General features: G+C 36.9%; 1 protein-coding gene and 1 pseudogene across 2 annotated transcripts; one reads left to right on the top strand and one right to left on the bottom strand.

The window, feature by feature from the left end:
* Nucleotides 1-1,094: 1,094 nt before the first annotated feature.
* Nucleotides 1,095-10,913, bottom strand: LOC113037724 (integrator complex subunit 7-like; annotated as a pseudogene).
* An 834-nt stretch (nt 10,914-11,747) lies between these two features.
* On the top strand, nt 11,748-17,898 carry dtl (denticleless E3 ubiquitin protein ligase homolog (Drosophila)). 2 transcript variants are annotated; one of them, XM_026291510.1, is made up of 15 exons: nt 11,748-11,909; nt 11,984-12,112; nt 12,201-12,293; nt 12,387-12,448; nt 12,523-12,643; nt 13,148-13,213; nt 13,302-13,402; nt 13,571-13,644; nt 13,793-13,896; nt 13,975-14,079; nt 14,215-14,327; nt 14,405-14,494; nt 14,596-14,734; nt 15,490-16,055; nt 17,461-17,898. In XM_026291510.1, exons 1-15 carry the CDS (start codon nt 11,855-11,857, stop codon nt 17,575-17,577), a joined length of 1,935 nt encoding a protein of 644 aa, XP_026147295.1. In that variant the 5' UTR covers nt 11,748-11,854; the 3' UTR covers nt 17,578-17,898. The 2 variants fall into 2 exon arrangements, with proteins under 2 accessions (XP_026147295.1, XP_026147297.1); XM_026291512.1 differs by having other exon boundaries at nt 11,749-11,909; nt 11,987-12,112; nt 17,461-17,896.
* The last annotated feature ends 592 nt before the right edge of the window (nt 17,899-18,490 follow it).

Genomic DNA, 18,490 nt, shown 5'->3' with positions numbered 1-18,490 from the left:
GTTAGTGTTTGGGTTAAATATCCACAAAAGATATGTTCTATGCAGCAGTTTACAGCTTTCAGGTCATTATGACATCATAATGCCATCATGTGTGAAAATTCTAAATTCTGCTGGTCCAGTTTTTTTTTCAGGTTTTAAATATAAATAGATTAATTTAGCCAATGCAGGAACATGAAACACATGCACTTATATTCAATAAATAAACTAATAAATAAACACAAATAGTTTGAAAAGTGTATTCTTTTGTAATTGTGTATATGTGTCTCTACATGGATGACTGTAATTGAGAGCTCTGAGTAGAGCCTGAAGAAGCAGTTCAAAATGTAATGTGTGTTGGAGTGTAAATCTAATTTTCTCCTCATTCCTTTGTCTTATTGGTTCATTAGGCCTAGCATTACTAGCTGTGGCTGACGGCTAAGATCACAGGCTATGCTAGCTAAACTAAAAATCACTGAAGTAATCTTTAAATATAACCTATACACTATGCAAAGAAGAGTAGTGCTATTCATAAAAATAAGGACATAAATGCTCTGGGTCACTGTATTTACATAAAACAACTTCTACAGTAATTCTATGTTATAGTGTTTACAAATACAGTCTTTCTCAAATGGATTTTAAATGGACTTCCACTCATGTGAATATACTGTACAGCAGAGGTTGTGATCCATTGATTTAAATCCATCTAAAAGTCATTTCATGGACTCCAACACATCCATCACTGCTGCTCCTGTAGCTAGCTGAGCTTTCACTGGCTGTTACTGAAGATGTAATTAGAAATGTGATACTACTACTAAACCAGATTTAACTGCAACATTGAAGAAATATGCATTACTTCATTAGATTCAGATTCACTTTACTTGAGTGAAGAAAGATCATTTTAACTATATTGTTAAATTTAAACCTGTGACTTTATAATTACAAATGTGTAGTTAAACACTTTAAAAACATGATTTACAATATTCGGTTACACTTAATGTTTTTAGTTGTCCTTGTTACGGTGTAAATAAACATTTAAGTAATGAGTAATATTAATTAACTACATTTACTTTATGTTGAGGGTTAAAGGGATAGTTCACCCAAAAATCTAAATTATGTCATTGATAACTCACCCTCATGTCGTTCAAAACCCGTTAGACAGCATCACACAGACATTCAGTGTGCTTGAAACAGAAAAAAAAAGATGCATATAACGTCAAAATGCGCCTATAAAATTTGTATCCATATGGATTACAGACAGGAACAGTCAGCCAATAAAAACCTTTAAACTTCACCAGGTTAGAGGCAGGAGGGTGCTTCCTGCTTAGCTTTTCCACTTCCTCCAGGACGTGATTGAACACCGCCAGCATTCTCAGTTCATACTCGCTCTCTGCCAGTACTGATCCGTGTGCCAAACTCCTGGAAACTGAACCAGAGGAGCCTCATGGATGTCTTTACAGTAAGTGCAAATGGAATATTCAAACTTATTATCAGACAAACTCTTTATGTTGTGCCTGATAATCTTCCAAACCTCAAACTGTAATCCCACAATGATTGAAGCATTGTTATTAAGTTAAGTTTCATTCTGCTGATTCATTCACCTGGTCAGTAAAACATATCAAGAGCACGTTGGAAAAAAACCTATATGTTCATAGTTGCACAACTGAGAGTGGTAAATGTTGGGGTATTCTTACCTGGCTGTTTGTGGATCAATTATTAAAGCATCAATAACATAAGTTACAAGCATGCAGCTTTGCTGTTGTCTAAGAAAGGTTTTAAGGAAAGTACAGATGTTTGGCAAATTATCTTAGGATGAGGTTTTCATTTATTGTGGCCCTGCAAATGCCATATTTAATTAGGAACAATAACTAAAAAAAAAAAAAAAGTGCATACATTTACTCGGCAAAGATATATTTAATATAGACTTTTATAATATTAGAAACAATTTCTATTTTAAACAAATTCTGTTCATTTAAGATTTCTAATCACCAAAGGACCCAGAAAAAAAAGTTTTATGTTTTAAATGTATTACAGCTCTTTAACCACTAGTGTATATTATAAAAAAATTATAAATAAATTGGAAAGATTTGTTAAATTAACACAAATTCTAATATAACATTAATATAAATTAAAATAGAACCATTTCACAAGTGAAACTGACAGTTAAAGCACGATTAGCAATAAGACCTCTAAATAAGAAAATAACTGTTCTGGCACACAGATTGTCCTCTGAGGAAAAAAATAGGATACAGTTCAACATTACGGAGGGTGGAGAATTCGGTGTCAAATGAAGACTGATACAGGTCAGCATAACCAGCTGCCAGACTTCTAAATTCATCTGAGAACATCCAACAAACAAACAAAAACACACAATAAACATGCCATCCTCATAAAAGAAGGCAGAGCGATGGTGGTGGCGATGGCAGGAGCGAGGCTAGTCTTGGGACTGATGCAGATGCAGATGAGCTGAAGAGTGTCTATCTGCAGCTTCACAAACTCACACTGGAACGTCAAAGGGCTCAGCGGCGTACTGGCGGCCTGAAGACGAAAATAGGATTACAGTCAGTCACACAAAACTCTTCTGTGCTGCTTCAATATGAATATAAGAGGATAATATACAGCATACAAAAAAGCAAAGAGAGGATCACTGAAGCGAATCCTGACCATGAGAGACGCAATTCCCTTTCTGGTAGGATTTGAGTGCTTCGGAGATGGCGCTCATGGCTGCGCTGTAGTCTCCATCTGAAAGGCCACTGAGACATTGCTCCGCCTGAGAGAACTCCATCAGACTGTTCAGCCAGAAGAAGAAGTACTCTGAAGCCACATTGGTACGAAGACTCTGGTACAGCTCCCGGGAAAAATCATGGCACCCTGGTAGACAAATTATAGATTGGAGAGCACTGGAAAGAGGTCACACTGTATTCAGCTACCAGCACAAAAGTGTCTGGAGAAGTCTCATAAAAACTATTAAGAACCATCCAGGTCACATTTTGCCCTAAAAATAATGTTAATTAAATGAAAATGCATGAAATAAAATAAAACTAAATGAAATTAAAAAGCTAATGAAATAAGAAATAAAATCAAACAAAATTTAATTAACTCAAATAAATGAAATAAAATGAAATGGAATTACATTCAATGAGATGAAAATCAATAAATAAAATAAATTAAAATAAAAAATGAAATCAAATAAAATGAAAATGGAATGAAATAAAAAATAAAATTGAATCAAATTAAAAAGTAAACTGAAATGAAATCAAATGAAATTAAATTACATTAAAATGTAATTAAATGTAAAAAAAAAAACTTAATTAAATTTTTTTTTATTAAATTAAAATTGTATTAAATGTACAAATAAAATAAAATGAAATAAAACTATGTTATAAAATAAAATAAGTGAAAAAGAGGATATTTTGGGAAAATGGGACTTAAACAGCTGCGGTTGGACATCATTCCTGTATTTGCTTACCAGAAGCCCCTGCTGTTTCTCTGAGGTTCTATGACTTGCCACCCTGAAGAGGTCTAGCAGGTCTCCCAGCATCCCCTCTGCCAGCACCGGCTGCTGTGGGGCAATAGCAGCCAGAGCCTGACACATGAGTACCCGCACAGAGTCACACGCACAGTGCAGCTGTCCCAGCATGGAGCTCCCATAGAGCTCAAACTCAGATGAGAACCAGTTCTTCAACATCTTCACCAAAGAGGTGAGTGCCGTCTGAGGAAAAAAACTGTTAATATTTCAAGACTTAAAGTGATGGCACCATCCAAAAATCTAATCTCCATCATCATTTACTCAGTTTCAAGTTGCTCTAAATCTGAGTTTATGTCTTCTGTTGAACATAAAAGAGGATATTTTGAAAGAATGAGCAACTGTGGTGCTGTAAGTCATTTATAACCGAAGTTTAACATTTAAAGGTACAATTTGTAAGATATTTGTAGTAAAATATCCAAAAACCACTAGGCTAGTGTTATATATTTTGTCCAGCTGATTACTAACAATATCTCTAATGTTTTCAGCTACTTATAAATCATGAGAAAATTCCCATTCTAAAGTGATGCGGGGCAAAACAGTCGCCTGTCAATGACGTCAGTTACCCTTTGTTACCGCCCTTACTGATTTAAAAACCACATGACAAGAGTTTCGTGGACAAATGCGGAAGTAGTGTCCAGCGTCCAGCAAACCACTAGCTTGCTTCAAGCAGTTCCTTATTTACTTCTTCTTGCACGTTTTATGGTGGATTGTGTTACTTATTTATGGAACATAATCACTGTTTACCGTCTGCCGCTGGTTCTGTCCTCAAGTACAGCTCCCGTAAACGTAAGAGTACGGGTCAACCAAACGACCCAAGAAGAGTTGGGGACAAGAGGAGAGAAAGAGTGAGGATCAATATCGGTGTTGCATTTTCTAGATGGAGATGGCTTCGCGACAAACTTCAACTAGAAACAGATGCCGATCTCGCTTGTGTTTTACTCGACAGGTGAGTTGTTGGTTCGTATTTTTACATAAAACGTATGCTATTATAACGATCAACAAGGGCATAGCGTCTCCAGACCCGCACGAGGATGCGTCTGATCTCGTCTTTGCATTGACTTTGTATGTAATCTACTCACGCAAATCGTTGAACTTGCGTTTGCTATGTATGCCCAATTACTGTGTTTGAATGTACACGAGTGTATATATTTGTTGAACAAGTGGTAATCGTTTTCTTATCATCTGATTGATGGCTGTCAGCGGTTGGGTAGAAGTCAAATCCCATTATTCCACACTCCTTCTTAGCTTCATCAAACCACGCGATTGTTATTGTTTTGGTAGTGCGCCCTCTAGTCACCTATCCTATGGCCTGTACCTTTAAGTTCATGGCACTCATATTTAGGCATCAAAATTCATAAAACTTATATTTTTTCATGAAGATTATCTTAACAGACAAAACATGTAAGTGTCATGAACTATGGCTATTTCTGGCTATTTCTTTTTGTCGAGGGAACCAGTGTGATGCAAACAGCCGATCGTCCTGCAAATTGCAGGCATATTTCCACAACCTATTTTCATTCAGTTCATCTGATTTTTTTTTTTTACACATTAATCTGAAGAGACAAATTGCATGTGGACAAACAGACAAATCACAAATGGACTTCATTTGAATATTTGCGTTGACAAAATAGGCCCAATCACATTTACCACTGCTCAGCAAAATACAGTCATTTAAATAGGAATTTGTGCTATTGTGAATTGTGCATGAGAGGAACAAAAATTTTCCATGCAGATTTGGCATCACATAAAGTTACCATGTTGACCAACAGAATATTGCTTGGTTTGAAAATGACTTCTGTGTGAGGGGTGCCTTGTGCATCACTACAAGGGATGTAACGATATTATCAATATCATGATATCGCGATAAAAGGGCTGGGCGATATATCTAACGATATGATCACGCGCATCTAATCAGTAAAGCTGCTTCCGTGATCACCGCTAAAATCGCCATCACCTGCTTATAATTGGAGTGGCATTTAATAGACAGAGCCGTATATTGCTGATAAGCTACGCAATATCGCGTTCATTATCGCAGATGAATCGCCTTCGATAATGAACGCGATATTGCGTAGCTTGTCAGCGATCTGCGGCTCTGTCTATTAAATGCTGCTCCATTCAAAAGCAGGTGATGGCGATTTAGCTGTAATCACGGAACCAGATTTACTGTCTAGATGCACATGATCATATCGTTAGATATATCGCCCAGGGCTGCACAATGTGTCATTTAAGCATCGATATCGCGATGTACGAATCCACGATAGTCACATCGCAGGGTGTGCTATGTAGGCTGTCATAGTTGATCCGTTATTCATTAACTGTACGGCCAGCTGCTCCCCGGCCCTTGACGAATGTGATTCACTGATTAATTGCACAGCTTAACCATCATAGAGTGAAAGTTTTGACAGGGCAGAGAGAGAGAGAGCGCATGCTAGAAAGAGAGAGAGAGCGAGAGATAAGGCGAGAAAGAGAGAGAGAGAGCGCGTGAGAGATGAGCGCATGAGAGAGAAAGAGAGAGAGAGAGAGAGAGCGTGTGAGAGATGAGCGCATGAGAGAGAAAGAGAGAGAGAGAGAGCGCGAGAGAGAGAGAGAGAGAGAGAGAGCGAGCCCCGGCCGGACGCTCACTGTCTTTAAACAACACAAGCGCTGTCTTGCTCTCTCTCCCCCGCGCATATTAATCAATTGACACGATGGTGTCGATGTTTAAATCATTTAAAATGAGAATATAAGTGTGCTCACCCCATTTTTGTTTGTAAGAAAAAATGTGATTAGATTTCATATCGCAATATATTGCAGAAAAATAAAATATCGCATAACATATATTTTCAGAAATATATACATGCATGTATGTGTACTTTATAAGCATAATAAATATACACAGTACAACATATATTATGCAAACAAAAACTTTTATTCTGGATGCGTAATCGCTATTAACCGTTTGACAGCACTAGTTTGGGGCCATTATTTTATGGCACAGTATCTGTCAAATATACTAAAGCACAATATGGCTTAATCCCTTCAAGTCTGTTTTTGCTGCATGTTTCAAAGCGAAGCGCACACAATGTTAAGGCGATCAACTTGTAATCCAGTGTTTTCCGCACCTCAGAATGGCTCTGTTCACAGTGAATGGCTGCAGTGAACTCCATTGTGTTTAGCGCACGCTTGGAAATGTAACAGACACCAGTTAAGCTTTATTTTCGCGAAAGATGGTTACTAAATTTGTAGTGAGACACGTTTTTCTAAGCCTGTTTTCACTGAAGCTGGAGTTTTCCTTGAAAATAAAAGCTCTACTCATGTTTCGGTCAAAATAAAAGCTTAAAAGTGCAGTACGAATTGCTGACAGCTAGCGTAGGGCTGTGCAAATAATTGCATGTGATTGTCACATGCATCTCGTCAGTAAAGCCGGTTCTGTGATTGGTAGTAAATCTCCATCACCTGCTTTCAGATGGAGCGCCATTTGATTTCATATATATATATGGCTATTGCTGTGATTGTTATTATCATTTTTATAATTTTTTTTGGATTCCTAAAACACCAGTGTGAATGTAATTTAAACTGAGACAGTATAATCACACTTAAAAAGAGGGTTGAGTCCCCTTTAAGGTTCAGGTACAAGTCAATTCATAACTAAGAAAACTTAAGTCCGTGAAAAAAAGTCAGATGGCTTGCAGATCTTAATTCTGAACTCTCAAAGTGCATTAGATAGAAGAATTTAACTTTAAAATATACAACTTTTTTTTCTTTCCAATTCTTCATTTGTCTTTTTATATTTTTAAATATCCTGACAAATATCATAACGAGGACTTAATATCGTGATATTACCGTATCGTGAGATTTTGATGTTGTTACATCCCTAATCAGTACCCTATACAGACAATGTAATGCTCTTGTTTGTCAAATAAGCAAAATATGACAAAAATACTACAAAAGTAACTTTAAGTATCCAGTTCGTGGCCAGAATAGGCTACAACATGAACCTGGCTCTGTGAGACATGGACTCAGAATGAGCCAGCCGGGTCAAGTCACATATTCAAAGCTCTGTAAACCTTGAACAACACTTAATTTAAGTGTGTGGCCTGCGCAGTCTTACTGTCATCTTGACTGCAGAGCAGAATGAAAGACTCCATCCCCATCACTGTTTCTTGTTCCAGCTTGATGTCCTCTGACAAAATATTTTAGTTAAGTGATTTATCATTTAAACATCCTCTATTTTTGACCTCCTTTGGGTTAGTACAACCCAAAATAAAATTTTGGTGAGGAGAATCCAACCTTTCTGTGGACAGGACACAATGATACTGGTCAACATTGTGATCCCATGGGCTGCCACTGCCAGGTTATTCTGGTAACAGCAGTTATGCGCCAGCTCCACCAGGTCAGTGTGACGGGGCGCTGGAGACGCCTCACCTGGCTGCATCATCCAGAGAGATCAGGCGGTTAAACACAGATGCAAAATGTAACGAGACCACATGATATCATCTGTACACGCTAGGGATATCCCGGTATCCAATTTTCATGCTGCGATTAATTGCTCATGTTTTATCACAGTATTATCACGGTATAATGGTCATAATACAGTATAACTAGTTTAATTACTTTTTTCTTGTAACAAAAATAACTGAACATTTAAATACAATAAAGCAATACAGAAAAATATATAAAGTTTTAAACTGATTAAAGTGCAAAAGAACTATAACGACCCATAGGTATCACTTTCCAATAAGACCTCATTAGTTAAACATTAACATTCACAATGTACAATTGCTCCATAAGTTTTTAATCTTTGTTAAAAAAAATACGAATTTTAGTTCATGTTAGCTCATTAAATAACACGATTCGATTTTAACAATGGGTTATGAAATAGCAGAATACAACAGAATGAACAATAAAGAATCAAATCACTTTCAAACAATATCCACAGCATGTTGTAGTCCAGATTGAAATGTAACATTGAGTCTAAATATTTAAGTATATTTGGTGCTTTGATGAACACAATAACAAATCCCCAAACTTGAATGGCTATTTAAATACATTATAGAATGTAGCAGCTGCTTTATTTATGGCGTTTCCAGAGTAAAGGGTGTATTTTCTGCAGTTTAGCGCCATCTGCTGTCAGAGAGTGAATGTGCTTTCATTCAGTGCATCTCACAGGTGTTCCCCATATTCATTACCGTGATATATCACATTAATGAATACCGGCACATGTCTAGCATACACTCAACATGACTTCATGACTGTGTATCTGTATTAGGGCTGATGTACTGTTTAATAGCGGTGGTACCAGATAGTCTGGAGAGGACAGACAGCATTCCCAGCTTCAAACTGTTGTATGGGGTGCTGAGAGCACATTCATATAGCACCTACAAACACACAACTTGGAATTTACATTCATCGTAGGAAGTTAGCCAGCTGTCCCACATTTATTCATAACTTTACATTACCTGTATGTTTTTCCTGGTCCACAAGTGAGGAGCCTTTAAGCTAAGAGCTTGAGATCCTGAATGGAGAGTATTTTCACTGCTTTTCTGGGGTCCTCCTTCAAGTACTAGAGAAGAAGACTAATCTATAAGGCATGAAGGAAAACAGAAAGAAATACTGTAATAAATAAATAAATGGTGAGAAATTGTATGAGGAGGAACTAAAATGAATATCATAGCCAAGGCAACCATATCACCATTTTATTATCTAATAATAATAATAATAAAAACTAAAAAAAATATTTTATTTTTATAGTTTATATATAAATATATTACATTACCATTTAAATGTCTGGGGTTGGTAATATTCTTAATACTTTTTTATTAAAGTCAAATTATTTTTTTTTTTGGAAGGCTCCTATTTTTATCAATGCATTCGTTTATTCAAAATACTAATACTGTATATTGGAGGAAAAACTGTCTAGTTAAAAACAGAAATACTGTGAAATATTATTATAATTTAAAATAAAATTTTAATAAGGTAATGCATTCCTGTTGTGGTGAAGTAAATTTTCAGCATCATTACTCCAGTCTTCAGTGTCACATGATCCTTCAGAAATCATTCTAATATGCTGATTTGCCGCTTGAAAAATTAGATTTATTATTGTAAGTGTTGAAAACTGTTGTGCTGCTTAGTATTTTGTGGGGGGGGGGGGGGATGAACAAAATTTGAAATAACAGAATTTCTTGAAATAGAATATATATACACAATAAAACTGTATAATGTATATTTGCAGAGTATACATTTCTTAAATAATAATAATAATAAACTTTTATGATCCCATGAACTAAATGCTACTAACACATGAGAGATACTTACATTAATACAAAAAATTTGTTCATTTGAATTAATAATTTGGGGCGAAAAAAAAAAACCATACATCTAGCACCAGTGCAAATATTGCTTCAAATTATGTTAAATAAGTTCAAATCAACAGACTCAAGACAGAAATGTATTATGCTGTGCCATGACGAATCTAATTACCATTATAATAAATGAAGCGGTCTACACTGTGAACATAAGAAGAAATGGATTGATTTTGTAGCATTAACACTATTAAAACAAAACCCATTTTAAAAATACTGCTTTTAAAGGGATCATTAGATGCTAAATTTACCGTTGCATGTTGTTTGAACATAAATGTGTGTTGGCAGTGTGTGTAGACATCCACCCTATAATGATTAAAAAAAACACCCAGTGAGAATCATATCAACTTATAGAAAAGGGGTCATCGGATGCCCATTTAAGACACTATAAGACAACAGTAGATGTGCTGTGACCTGCTCCGGGATATCGACGAGTGAGGAGGTGGCCAGCTGGGTGAAGGTGTGGAGCTTTACGATGAGCATGGGTGTACAGGGGTAGGAGGACACCAGCTCCTGCAGTTACTCCCTGCTGCTCGAGGCATCAGAATAACTATAAATATTTCATAACAATGTCAAAGACACACACACACACATGCGCACACACACACAGACAGACACAGACGGACAGACAGAAACAGAAAAAGACACACACACACACAGACAGACAGACAGACAGATAAATGTTCTTTATTGAATTTCGCTTAATTACACAAATCTGATGATGTCTGCCAGTTTCAGGAAGGCAGAGTTGATGAGGATTGGGAAAGGGATACTTCTGGAAGAGTTTGGGGAACAGGACCACAGCTTCACATTGCTCGTCCAGTTTACAAGACTTTAACCCTTAAAGAATGAGAATGACTGGGTCAGTTCATATGTAACGGGTTGTTTTCACTACAGTGGAATTACGTCAACAAATACAAACACATCACTGCGTTATCAGATAATATAAGGCATGTGTAGCTTAATTATAACACAGCGTTCACCATCAGCGCGGAATTGGCGTCCAGCTCCTGCTCGCCAGAATAAGCCGCCTCCGACAGAAACGAGTGCGCTGCGGAGAGCGACATTATTTTTTATTAAGACTCGGTATTTTATACGTTAGATAGGATAGACTTCGTGCATGATGTTTGAAGCGGATGACCCGGCTGCTGTGCAAATCACGTGACAGACAAAGCTTTTACTGTCTATGATCTTACGTCGGGTTTTCATTTGAACCACAAAGAACAGAAGCGAAACCGATGTTTCACAAAGATGGGCGTGACCTATGCAATGGCGTCAACTCCTATTGGTTTCTCACTGTCTCTGATAATAGCGAAATAAATAAATCTAATAAATATTAAATGTTATTTTATATGAAATAAAATAAAAATATTTCGTTTTCATAAATTAGTATTTTTTTTCAAATGAATGAATAAAAAGTAATATTGTTATTTTGATCGTTGTTTTTTAATTCACATCAGAAATCATTTTCATTATCAGACTTTTTAGCCTAAATTACTTTTTAACTCACAATTATGACTTGTGAGTCATATAAAATAAAATATAATTTCGACTTCTTAATTAATAATGATTTAGTATCTTCTAAGTTTTATGTCGTTATTTTGAACTTTTGTCTCATAACTATGACCTCTGATGTCACAAATATGATTTACCAAAGAATGGGATTTTTTCTTACGTGGCTGAAATGTGCTTCCATAAAATTGTGAATTGTCGAATTTATTTAATTTTTCAAAAGCAACAGATGTCTCGGATGCAGTAAAGCATCTACATAAATAAAGTCCAATGCTAAAGTTGACCTCCTCTGTGCCACAGAGTGCCTCTAGTGCACGCGACCTGAACAGTTTCCATAGAAGCAGTTATAAACCTGCAGCACTCATGCTTCCGGTATTCTGACGTCTTGACCAATCAGAAGAGCGAAGGTCGGTATCGCGCGGAATTCGTCTTCCGCTTTTTCATTGTTCGCGGGAAACTGAGCATTTCTGAATAAAACACCTACCCTGCAGGAGTTATGACTCTTTTCCACCATGTTATTGATCGAGGCGTTATTAAAAAAAGATGTAATGGTGAGTATAATTGAGATATGTCAATGGAAATCTACTTGTTTACGCTTTTCCACTCAAAATGCCTGTGATATAAGCAGGTCAGCGTGGGCTCTATCCGCTGTCCTCTCTGCTGGACGGGTACCAGTGCGCGCGACGGGACGAACACATCTCATACGGAGCCTCGGCTACTGCTGTGCCGCCGTTTGGATGCACATTTTCCTCCGGTACACTTTGAATTAACCGTTCACAATGAGTGTACTCAAGTCAGACTGTGTAAAGCTAACACTTAGTGCTGGTTTATGTGTTGTTCAGCTCCTGCTCAACAGAACAGCCTCGCTGCTGCAAACGAGGAAGGGTTTGTGACCATCTTCAGTACTGGAGAAAAACAGAGCTCTGTGCTGAAAGGTTGGTTTACGTTTACCTAGATTCAAGACTATTTTTTTTCTTCTATGAGACCTTTTATTTTTGTGAGACTGATGTTGAACTTTTGTTTTACAGAGTGGCAAGCACACGATAATGCGGTGTTTGATATTGCCTGGGTTCCTGGTGCAAACCGCTTGGTGAGTTTTGTGTATTATTCTGTGTTTATTTCTATCTATTTATCTATCTATCTAAATGAAATATTAATTTACAGGTAACTGCATCTGGTGACCAAACGGCCCGTCTGTGGGATGTTATTACTGGTGACCTGTTAGGAACATTTAAAGGACATCAGTGCAGTCTCAAATCAGTGGCTTTTTCCAAGCAAGAGAAAGGTAATTATATTATTATGTAAGACTACAACTATTGTCAAAATAGCAAGCATACTCTACTGTATATGTCAAAATAGCGCTCTTACTGTGCAGTATGTATACTGTAAATTATTTATGCATGTACTGTCAATAACACTACTTTTTGCATATAGTTTTTAAGCCAAAGTAGAGGTGTTGTTAAAGCGTATTAAAACTATTAATCATTGTTTTTCAGCTATTTAAATAAAATCAAAATATTAACAAGTTTAAATTCAAATACTAAAAAACTATTTATAACCGAAATGTAAAGCTAAATAGAAATATTAAAAAGTCATATAACAAAATGACTACAACTGAAATTTAAAACAAAAACTAAAAACACATATAAAATATAACTCAAGATATTAATAAATACTCTAATAGTGTGTATATAAAAAGGTTTATACAAATATGAAAAGTGCGTGTGTGTTCCTCAAAAATCATATTTATTGGTGGTCATTTTTTAAAACATGTGTTCTCTCAAAACAGCTGTTTTTAGCACTGGAGGCAGAGATGGGAACATAATGATTTGGGACACAAGATGCAGTAAAAAAGGTACTTTGTGATTCTGACCACCAGATCTTAATCTTATGGCCATCAAAATGATTTCTAAAACTCACAAAAATGTTTCGATCCATCGCAGATGGTTTCTACAGGCAGGTAAAACAGATCAGTGGTGCCCACATGAAACCTGAGAAATACACGCCCCAAACGAAGAAACGGCGTGGGATGGCGCCTCCTGTGGTGAGTCAGACAGTCCCCAGTGAGGGCACATTCATTTGCCAGCTGTGTGTTGGAAATGTATTGCGGTGTATGACAGCCTTGATATATCATGGGGATGCTGCCTGACTGAGTGTTTTTTATTTAACATTATATAAACAACGGAAGCTCAGTTTTCCAAACTCTTTTCAGGACTCCCAGCAGGGTGTGACGGTGGTTTTGTTCTGCGATGAGAACAAACTCATCTCCTCAGGAGCAGTAGATGGGTGAGTGCCTCATGGATGTGATGTACAAATCTCTTTTCCTAAATATTAAATGCTGCTGCGACCACATTGTCACATTTCTCAGCTTTATTTCTTAGTATAATTCCGTTTAAATGCTGATGTTTTCCATATCATTCTGATCTCCTGATAGGATCATTAAAATGTGGGATTTGCGGAAGAGCTACACTGCATACTACCAGAACCCGCTCCCTCTGCAGGCCTATCCTTACCCGGGCTCCTGCACACGCAAACTAGGTGCACATCTCAGGCCCACTCTGTCGTTAGACCAATAGTAATTCGTATTAATTGACACTGTTATGTTGTCTTCTGTAGGTTACTCTGGTCTGTCACTGGACTCCACTGGCTCCAGACTGTTCTCCAACTGTACAGATGACAATATCTACATGTTCGACATCAGTGGTTTGAAAACAACTCCAGGTAAATTGTAAATGTGTATTATTTCCTGAGTAGAATTTAAATACTTTTACTTAAATTTTCCCTTTCCTTTTTTCAGGCATGTAAAAAAATAGTGGGCTCATGTAGTTTGACTGAACTTTTTTTCTTCTCTCACAGTTGCTGTGTTCAGCGGTCACAGTAACTCCTCGTTTTATGTGAAGTCCAGTGTCAGTCCAGATGACCAGTTCCTGGCCAGTGGTTCAAGTGACCATCATGCTTATATATGGAAGGTAAGGACCAATCTAGAAAACTAGAGAGCTAACCTTCGGTCACTGTCTGCATGTATGGCATTGTGTTTTTGTTTCAGATTTCAGACCCGAAACAAGCTCCCATGATGCTTCAAGGCCATAGTCAGGAAGTCACATCAGTGGCCTGGTGCCCCACTGATTTCACCAAGGTTGGTAAAAAAAAAAAAAGAAAACCTACAAATATCTTAGGTCTATGGACAGTTTATTGAATATAAAAATGTATATTGTCATTTCTACACTCGTTCTGCAGATTGCGTCCTGCTCTGATGACAACACTGTTAGGATCTGGCGCTTGAATCGCAGACCAGACGGAGAAAACTCATCGAACCGAGATCCAAACCTCGTAGGCTGGACACTTCGTAAAATCCAGTCACCACCCAGAGCACCTAGTACGTCTCTATCTCTCCGTGTGTGTGAAACATTTTATTTCAGATTCAGAGCTACTGGTGAAAACTTTGGAATATTTTTTTTTTTTAGCTTCTCACAAAGACTTAATTTATTTGAAATACAAGATAAACTAAAATAGTAGTATTGTGAAATATATATATATCTTGTGTATATATAATATATCTAGATGCGCATTAATCACCGGTTGATATAAATTGTTCACCCCTAGTGAAATATTATTATAATTTAAAATAACCGTCTATTTTAATATATTTAAGAAGGTAATTCATTCCTGTGATGTAAAGCATCATTACTCCAGTCTTCAGTGTCAGAGATCATTTTAATGCTTTATATTAATAATCTAATTTTCTTTTAGGGAGATTTTGCTGCTTAGTATTTTTGTGGGAGTCATTGCACATTTTTAAGGAGTCTTTAAACTCAAAAGAACAGCCTTTACTGAAAATATTAATACATTAAGCAGCAAAAACTTTTTTTTGTTTTTACGTTAATTAGAAATGTTTCTAGATCACTAAATCAGTATGTTAGAATGATTTCTGAAGGATCACGTGACACTAAAGACTGGATGCCAAAAATTTAGATTTGCATCACAGGAAAAAATATATATACTTGATACAAAGTTGTTGTTTTTTATATATATAAATATTTCACATTATTACTATTGGATTGTATTCGATTCATAATTTCAAATTGTTCTTTTATTTTTTAGTGTTTATTTAATGACCATTTGTCCTCTCAGGCCCTTACAGCCCTGTTGAAGTCACTCCAGCCAAAGGTCCTGGATCCGAGAGGGTCGTCTCTCTGGCTTCACCCCAGCCTGCTGCTTGTGCCCCCACGGGTGCTGATTTACCCCTGCCATCAAACACATCTGCACCTTCGGCCAAGGTCAGCAGCCCCAAAATGCCCTCGTCCATCCAGCAGTGGATCAGCCGTGGTGTATCTCCCCTTCGTAAGGTGCTCACACCTGTCCTCCAGGGCCCTTCCTCTGAATGCCGCGCAAAGCGGCGACTGGAAACAGGTGATGGGTCTGGTTTGGGAGAGGAGAGTGACGGGGTGTCTGAACTGTATCCTGATGTAAAGAGGAGCAGGATTTCAGAAAGCACACAGAACGAGAAAGCTGATCTATTCAGTTTGCAAACAGAGGAGAGGCTCAGCTCGGCTGGACAAGCTGGCACTGGCAAAGAGAACAGCTCTCCGAGGACTGATTGGCTTTCTGTGATCAGCCAGAGATTTAAAGGATCAGCTCAACCAAAAAGCCCCAACGGCAGCAGCAAACGACACGATGCAAGAACACACAGCTCTCCAGTGAGTACACGCATGGAAATCTATATAGATTATTTAAAAACCAAAAAATCAATACTTGAGTTCTAAGCCAATGACCAAACCAACTCAGATTAAAAATTATTTAAGACTTATTACATAAATGTCAAAAACAAATATGCACTACTGTTCAAAAGTTTGGGGTCAGTAAGATTTTTTACTTTATTCCATAAAGAGGCATTACATTTACCAAAAGTGACATTAAAGACATTTTATAATGTTAGAAAAATTCCATCAAATCAGTATATTAGAATGATTTCTGAAGGATCATGTGACACTGAAGACTGGAGGAATGATTTGATCATCACAGGAATAAATTAAAATAAAAAAAAATGTTATTGGTAAAATTTTGCATTGTTTTCTGTTTGTAATTTCGAAACCTGTCTGTTAGGTCAATATAGGTTAGTGGAAAAATGCCATAGTTTGTTCAAAATACATTTATTTCATACAAAGTATACTTTAAATCCATTAACATTTATTGACATCACTTACTGATATAATACCATAATTCAGCTTTATTTGGAGTATTTTTTATCGCACAATGCAATTCCTAATATTATGTCTAAAACGGTTTTATTTCACTATTAACTAGGGGTGTAACGGTACGTGTATTCGTACCGGACCGTTTTGGTACAGGGCTTTCGGTACGGTGCACGTGTGTACTGAATGACCGAATGCAATATTTTGTGTGTGGAACATAGGTACATTTTTGTGTTTCCAAACGAACATATTAAGTTGCGTAGGTCTCCGCGTTCAGCGCAAATCTCGCCCTGCAGCTGATTCTAAGACCGGTGACACACTGGCTACGTGGCATTTTTGCTGCGTGACAGCTGCTTTGCGTTCTCTGTGTCTTTACACACCAGAAACGTGCCTGACGCGGTGCTGGCACGCTGCTTTAGGTGACATAGAGGGAGGCCACCGACAGACCAGGATCTTGTCTTCACGACAACAATATCTATACTTCATGTTGAGCATAAATATAAAGCCTACTGATAAAGGACACAGTCAACAGTATTGACGGCAAAACAGACTATGTTTGACAGGTGCAATATGCCAGTGTGTCACCGGCCTAAAGTTTTCAAAAGGCATCATGCGAGTGTGAACATCACTACAACTAGGGAAAAAATGAGTGTAATTCAAACGCAGCTCCCGTCGGCATAATTACGATCGGTCCAACGCAATAACGAAATCTGAGCAGGTCTAAAAACTGAAGCGGTTGATGCTGCACTTTACACTTTGGAAAAGTTAAATATATATTTTTTTATATGAGCAGGCCTACAAGCTATGTAGAAGTATACAACTGTTATAAAAAAAAAAATTCCCACTAGGGACTCCTTTGTTATTATCTATATATTCATATATATTATTTTATTTATTTTTTCTTTTTTAGGCAGCAGTATCACCATGTCCAATAAGAGTCGTCTCTCCACCACCAACCAAGAAAGCATCACCATCCAGACCCATTAAAAAAATCTCTTGCTATTTTGTGAAAAGAAGCCAAGACTGATCAGTTTGGCAAGATCTCCGAGTCTGTCTCATGACACATCTGATTTTAAGTTCAGGTCTGTTTTTTTGAGACCAAGCTTATGTATTTATGTATGTGATGTGTGATGATGTGTATATAATCTTTTTTATCCATTTTTTTAAAAATATGTATAAGTTTCAAAAAGGGTCATACTGATGATCGTTTTGGTAAAGTTACGAAACTTGTCATTCGACAACGCAATAAAACTCTACAAGTTTTCTGAGGCTTCCACGTCTATCTGTAATGCATTGAAAATAGTTTTGAGCTTAGTACATGATTCAGCACGCATTTTAAAGTAACTGCATTTATATCAAATTCTAGGTAAATCTGACTTTCCAAAACGGTGATGCCCTTTCAGTCTGTCTGACCCTGAACATGGGTCACATTTTCAGATCTTTATTGATTATAAAACAGCACTTTACATAAGAAATCCATTTTCAATTAGCTCGGTGCATTTTAGTTATTGATTATCTATAGTGCCGTGAGTTTTGCAATGATTTAAACACTTTTTACATCCTTAACATGGGCTGTTTCTTAAGTTTGTCTGGAATGTGACTTGACCAGATAGTCAGGCTTTTGTGGTTTGATCCTGCTTGTTCTTGTCTTGCTGCTGTGTTTTGCCTCTGGTTTATAGCATAGTTGGACAAAACTGTTTTACTTTTGGATTCGAGACGTTAAGTTTTAGCTATAATAACCCATTTTAAATTAAAATATGCAATTCTGTTTACTTTAATTTGTTAACCTAGAAATGAAAATTGTAATTTCAAACCCATATGACTTTTATTTTTTCTTTGTAATGGAGTTATGTAAAATGCATGGAAAAAAGGATGCATGTCAATCACTATCATTCATCTGTTTTTGTGTTGCACAGAAGAAACGGAGTCATGTAGGTTTG

Source organism: Carassius auratus, chromosome 20, assembly GCF_003368295.1.
Source record: "Carassius auratus strain Wakin chromosome 20, ASM336829v1, whole genome shotgun sequence".
Classification (NCBI taxonomy): Eukaryota; Metazoa; Chordata; class Actinopteri; order Cypriniformes; family Cyprinidae; genus Carassius; species Carassius auratus.
This window is presented reverse-complemented; position numbering and strand designations above follow the sequence as displayed.